Source organism: Frankliniella occidentalis, unplaced genomic scaffold (assembly GCF_000697945.3).
Source record: "Frankliniella occidentalis isolate FOCC.00 unplaced genomic scaffold, Focc_3.1 Scaffold27, whole genome shotgun sequence".
Classification (NCBI taxonomy): domain Eukaryota; kingdom Metazoa; phylum Arthropoda; class Insecta; order Thysanoptera; family Thripidae; genus Frankliniella; species Frankliniella occidentalis.
This window is the reverse complement of record NW_026267157.1, coordinates 2,010,158-2,016,696: the sequence shown is the minus strand read 5'-3', so window position 1 is coordinate 2,016,696 and position 6,539 is coordinate 2,010,158. Positions and strand designations below refer to the sequence as shown.

The window sequence follows — 6,539 nt, the reverse complement described above, 5'->3', positions numbered from 1 at the left end:
GTCAGCACCAGAAAGAGGACGGAGGAGGGGGAGGGGGTGTCGCAGTTGAAGGGCTTCCATGCTCAATACCCGGCGGTAGGCTCGAGCGAGGCGTGGCGGGGCGCGGCGGGGCTCTGCGGGACGGGGGGTGTGGGAGCGCCGCCGTTCTTTCGTGACCTGCTGAACTAGGGGAGGGGAGGTTGGTTATTTGAAAAAGCTCGGGGGGACCCCGGACCTCTACGACAGCCCGGCCTAAATAACAAATTTGTGTTTTACTTGTTGTTGTCGGCAAAGACAATGCGCCTTCCTCTGCCTACGCCGCGCCTTCCTCTGCCTACGCCGCGCCCCCCGGCGCAGGCTCGGCGCAGGCACTAAAAGGGAAGTCAGTGACGGCGCCATGCAAATGGAATTGGCCGCCCTGCCCCGGAGGTCCGGGGTGCGTAACGCCCCGCGCGCCAATTGGAGTTTACTGCCGAACGGCCCCATCGCCGGCCCGGCTTACCGTACGGCGGCAGTAAAGTCCCGAAGGGTTATTTACAACTGTTTCCCCCAACACCTTCGCAAAAAAAGAGACAACAACAGGCAAGGAAACTATATTAGTGCTGTTTTTTTAAGAGCATTTACGTAGTACGGAGCCCGCTCGGCGGAATGGGGTACAAATATTATGGGCCCGGGTCCCAAAAGGATCAGGACAGTCATGAGAGTCGAGAGGGAGGCCCGTGATATTTGTACCCCGGGGTGCAAATATCATGCGACGCCATGCGCGTTCTCCGATGGTACGGTTCTGATCCTTTCGGAACCCCTCATGAAATTTGTACCCCCCAATGCGTCGGGGTGGCGGCGTCTCGCCGGCCGGGCAGAGCAGGCGATACTCCCCGCGGAGAGGGACGCTACCGGCGGACGGGCACGCGGGCCGCGACTGACTGCTCGCGGCCGCGCAACCGTCTGGCCAGCTCACCTACAGGGGCCATTATCATCATGTCGACACAATTAATCTGGCCTCTTCTGCTTCGAGGGCCCCGCCGCCTTTGGGCCCCCGCCTCACTCCAAGTCTCAGTAAACCGCGCCGCGCCCTGAGGCAATGACACACGAGTGAGGCGGACAGTTAGTTTACTTGCCCGGCAGCCAAAATGGGTGAGGCAGTCAACTCTTCCCCCTCTTCCCGCTGTTACCAACGATTTTCGGAAACGAGTCAGTAGGACTTAGGTTGTCGATGTTGTTTTTGTTGTGTTCTTTATTTCGTTGTTTTTCTTTACTCGGTTGTCTTTTCGTTTTGTTGCTGTGCGGTTTTTCGAGCTCGTTTTTCAAGGAAAATTTCAATTTGGGTCGTATTTTGTATTTTCATTTGCGCAGGACGAGATAGGTTCAAAGTGGCAGGGAGCTGGGACGTTGGAGGAGGGTGGGGTGGTTGGGGACAGGGGAAAATGAGAAAAGATGTATGTTAATCTGACTCGGGTTTGCGTCTGTACTGAGGGCCTCCCCATCCCAGCGCGGCGCGACCGGCTGTGCGGAGTGGGGTAGTGGGGTAGTCGGGTCAGGTGGGGAGCGGGGTACTGGGGCCCACGGATCAAGAACTCACCTTTAAGCTCGCTCCCGCCGAGCTCGCGAACGCGAGCGGAAACTGTGTCAAAACCAGACCCGTCCGCTAATTTATGCAATTTATACATTTGAGTCCTTTTTGCTTCTACCGCAGGCTTGGACTTCGTCGAAGGAGGAGCCACGTTCGAGCATGCCGTCACAGAGACCGGTGAGTGCCTGGAGAGAGCCGTATTCACCACACGGGAAAACATATGATTAACCGTACAGCTAAACCAATAGCTAAATACAAGAACAATACTTTGCTATGTAGCTGAAAATCCAGCTATGTTTGGCTACATAGCTAAATTCGGCTAAATTTTTAGCTACATAGCTAAACACCTAAATTTTAAGGTAGATAGCTAAATTTGTTTTGCTGCTCTTTTTTCCGTACAGGTTGCTTGTTAACCCCGCGTTTGTTTGTAGTGATACTGTGCCTGTGCCTATACGGTCGGGCGCCGGGCGCGTGACGCGCCGTGGCCAGCGGCGATAGGCAAACCCGTGACGCGCCGTGGCCAGCGGCGATAGGCAAACCCGCGCGGTACAGACCATTGAATAGCCACCTGGTATAGACTTATTCCTAAACACATGGTGTCATCGACGACCAGATAGCTATTGGAACACGATAAAAATATCTGAATGCAATCTGTTACCGATAATGGCGATAAAAAAATGGCGCGACGTTCAAGTACTTGCAAAAAAAAAAAAAAAAAAAACAGTTGCGGACATTGCCCCGTTTTTTCAAGAAAACTGTACTTTGGCAGGCTTTGGCCGGTTCCACTATGGACTCATGGCGCTGTGCGGGCTCGTCTACCTGGACACGGCCATGGGCATCACCATCCTGTCCTTCGTGCTGCCCGCCGCCCAGTGCGACTTCGACATGGACAGCCCCAAGAAGGGGTGGCTCAACGCCGCACCCATGCTCGGCATGGTGCTCGGCTCGTACTTCTGGGGCTGCCTGGCGGACACGCGCGGCCGGCGCGTCGTCCTCATCGCCACCCTGGTCATGGACGGCGTCTGCGGCCTCGCCAGCTCCATCTCGCAGTACTACGGCGTCTTCATGTTCCTCCGCTTCCTCAACGGCTTCGCGTAAGTCCCTTGTTTTCTGAGTCACAAGATGGGGATTGATTTCCAAAAAGTCGTTCTCGAAGGAATTTTCAAGATATTTTTTGAAAATCTCTCAATTTTCCCCCAATTTTCTAGAAATATTTTTGCGATTCAGAATCCCTTTGTTACGGAAGATACGACGGTTTTAACACACTGTTTTCACCTTCCTGTAGGATCACCGGTGCCATGGGGATCGTGTTCCCGTACCTCGGCGAGTTCCAGCCCACCAAGTACAGAGAGAAGATCCTGTGCTGGATGGAGGTCTTCTGGACGTGCGGGATCATCCTGCTGCCAGGTACGCTGAGCGTTTTTGGCAACATTGGAGGTCAGAGGGGTCAATTTGTACCCCAAAACTTATAGGGCCATATGAACTCTAATGGCCGAGGAGGGGGTACAAATATTCCGGGGCCCCAAAAGGATCAGGACAGTCAGTAGAGTCGAGAGGGAGTCTCATGAAATTTGTACCCCGGATTACAAATATCATGCGATCATACGTGCTCCGATAGAATTGTTCTGATCCTTTCGGAACCCCAAAATATTTGTACCCCCTCCCGAGCACTTCCCCTTCTTAATATCGAGTTTCTCGCCCCCTAGGCATCGCGTGGCTGACCATCTCGCTCCCGTTCCGCTACGAGACCGAGGGCTTCATCTTCGGCTCGTGGCAGCTGTTCGTGGCCGTGTGCGCGCTGCCCTCGCTCGTCGTGGCCGCCTGGCTCTCCGTCTACCCCGAGAGCCCCAAGTTCCTGCTCGAGTGCGGCGAGTACGAGGAGGCGCTCGAGATCCTGCAGGAGATGTTCCACCGCAACACGGGGCGACCCAAGAGCGAATACTCGGTAAGGGGGTTAGCTTTATCGCGGCCGTCTGCTTGTCAGGTTTTATAAAATACGCTTTTCAGACCGTAAAACTATACAATATTTATTTAACGATGTATATTGGCGTGAGAGGACGCACGACTTGGGATTTTAAGTCAAAAATTTCACTGGAAAAATTGGGAACTTAAAATCCAAAAAGTCAAAAATTTCACTGGAAAAATTGGGAGCTTTTCCAGAAAAAAATTGAAAAAGTTTAAAATATTTCCAGGAAAAAATGAAATATTCCTCAGGAAAACTAAGTGAATTTTTTTTAATCGCACGAATACTTTTTTGGAAAGTTAAAACTCTTACGCCCTTCTACGGTTTGCTACGCTTGCCAGGTCAAGAGCCTCCGCGAGCCCCGGTCGCGCGCCATGTCCGTGGTGAGCACCACCTCCAGGGCGAGCGTCAAGAGCCTCCGCTCCATCCGGACGCCCAAGGACATCAAGCTGCTCGTGGAGGAGGTGTGGGACCAGACGAAGCAGCTGTGCCGACCGCCGCACCGCTACTACACCGTGCTCACCTGCCTCATCCAGTTCGGGCTCACCACCAGGTCTGACTCTTTTCGCATGGCGAATTATCTTTTCGAAGAACTTTATTTTGGAGGCCGTGATAACTGTAATCACATGGGTATATATTTTTCACTAGCAGAGTTACTTTATCATAGAATTTAAAAACACATGACGGCCCATGAACTCAAGTAGAGAGTGTTGCAAAAACAATAACAATCAACTAAACGACGTAATTAATGTACGAACCCAAAACGTGTCCCGTTCAGCTACTACACGCTCATGATGTGGTTCCCGGAGCTCTTCGACCGCTTCGAGTACTTCTCCCAGGAGCACCCCGGCGAGACGGCGTCGGTGTGCGACGTGTCCGGGGCGGCCCTGGGCGAGCCCTCCACCGACTGCCCCAACCACATCGACGACCAGGTGTTCCTGCACACGCTCATCGTGGGGCTGGCCTGCATCCCCACCAGCTTCTGGCTGCCCCTCTGCGTGCACCGCCTCGGCGCCAAGTTCTTCCTCGGTACGACGGCGAAACTGCGTCGAAAAGAAAAATGCAGGGCATAATTTCGCACTACTACTGCATAATTTTGTCTTCCGGTCGCTAAAATTCTCCGTTCCTCTTACCAGTGTTCAGCCTCGTGGTCTCCGGGATGGTGGCGGTCGGGCTGTACTTCGTCACCAACTCGACGCAGAACCTCGTGCTGTCGTGCATCTTCGAGGCCCTGACCAGCCTCGGCATCAGCACCGTCTACTGCGTCATGGTGGACCTCTTCCCCACCAACCTGCGCGTCATGGCGGCCGCGCTGTCGCTCACCTTCGGCCGCGGCGGCGCGCTCTTCGGCAACCTGGTCTTCAGCTACCTCATCGACATCAACTGCGTCCTGCCCATCGCCCTGTTCGCCGCCCTGCTGTTCGGTAAGTGCGCGGCCACTCTCACCCTCCTTCCCTTGTTTTAATTTAACCCGTCCTCACTCTGCTGCTTTTCTTTCTCTCTCTACAGTGTCCGGGGGACTTTGCTTGCTACTACCGAACACTGGGAAAGGAGAGATCGACTGATCTCTTGCCAAAAGTGTGAAGTTCATTCCTATTCGTCAAAAGGGCGAATAGTCTATTATGTTTCCTTAGAATTAATATTTTGCCGTCCACTCGCGGTCCTATTAGGGCTTTAACCAAGAGGACCGAAGGGGATCCAGTCTGAGGGGCCCAAGTGAAACTATTGAGAGACTTACACGTGATTAGAGACGTTTGAGTGAGAATCTGACACCCAGTCAGAAAGTGATATCCGAACAATACTGTAGTGATGTCGGTTCGGTAGTTTGCACGATCACGCACCTAGGTTAATACTTTTTGCTACGCATGTTGTTATACTTTTGTTCTAGTCACTAGCTGTGCCTCTTTCGCGACTACGACAGTGTATTATTTTGAGAAGAAGGCACAGTATTGTTCGATTTTCTTTATTGATAAGTTGTGCAGTAGGTGGGTAAATCATTGACAGTCTTAAGAAAAATTGAGTTGTGTTGCCATCAGAACTGAATTTCAGACTGTGAGGGCAACCAACAGTTCCATATGAAAAATAAAAGACTGCACTATTCCTTTTTACATTGAAAGTATTTTTGATAAGTAAATGTATGATGTATGTATGTAAATAGTACAATAAATGCTGTAAACCGTAGCTGTCCTTAGCCAATGTTGTTGTTATGTGAGCATGATCTCACAGTGCCAGTTGTTTTTAAATAAATGTTTCACAAGGAGACTGAAAATTTGCCTCACTTTCCACTATTTACAAACATTAATTATCAGTCACACTATAAATTACATTCACTCGGATACATTCATTCCGTCAACAAAATAATGAGGGCAATATACGAATATTAAAATACCTAGTCATATCAACCAGATGGCTCACCCTACAATTTAGTAAGAACCTCACTGTGTACGAATTACACATTTTAGGATCGACGTAACAACTTTTTCTGATAAAGGTAGAGTCAGGTAAACTTTTAGTGTGGTTTATACATTTAAAAATGAGCCATCTGGTTAATTTTTCAATTCATCGCGCAAACCCTAACTTAACACTAATGACGCTTAGTTACGTAGCGGTGGCAAAAAGTTTTAACTAAAAAATCTATTTCTTTGGGTCCGGGTAGGTCAGACTTTGCGTGGGCGTGAAGGCGCGGACCATAGGGATTTTATTTTCCCGGAAACATACGTTGAGGAAATTTTTCAAGAATTTTTCGATATATCTCAACTTCTGAAAAAAAATTCCAATTGTCCTGGAAAATTTCAAGTATTTCCAATTTTTTTTTTCTGGGAAATATTTCAATTTTTCCTAAAAAGTTTCGGACTTTAAAATCCCTAGACGTCCGCCACCTCACCGTGCTCCCGCCGAGGGTTTCCCCTGTTGTTTTTTCACTGGGTTCTGGCCTGCGGGCCGTGCGGGCTTGGGCTTGCCCTGGTTGTTGCCGTTCTTGCCGGGGGCCACCTTGGGCTTGGGCTTGGGCGGGGGCGGGGGCGGGGG

General features: G+C 50.9%; 2 protein-coding genes across 3 annotated transcripts in view; one reads left to right on the top strand and one right to left on the bottom strand.

Annotated features, from left to right (window-relative positions):
- LOC113209323 (membrane-associated transporter protein) overlaps window positions 1-6,539 on the bottom strand; it is a 22,111-nt gene that overhangs the window by 14,105 nt on the left and 1,467 nt on the right. The gene's annotated exons all lie outside the window — the stretch shown is intronic.
- On the top strand, window positions 979-5,781 carry LOC113209325 (synaptic vesicle glycoprotein 2C-like). 2 transcript variants are annotated; one of them, XM_026426763.2, is made up of 9 exons: window positions 979-1,113; window positions 1,673-1,726; window positions 2,319-2,643; window positions 2,835-2,956; window positions 3,256-3,494; window positions 3,854-4,065; window positions 4,291-4,541; window positions 4,649-4,936; window positions 5,022-5,781. In XM_026426763.2, exons 1-9 carry the CDS (start codon window positions 1,110-1,112, stop codon window positions 5,075-5,077), a joined length of 1,551 nt encoding a protein of 516 aa, XP_026282548.1. In that variant the 5' UTR covers window positions 979-1,109; the 3' UTR covers window positions 5,078-5,781. The 2 variants fall into 2 exon arrangements, with proteins under 2 accessions (XP_026282548.1, XP_026282547.1); XM_026426762.2 differs by having other exon boundaries at window positions 1,027-1,170.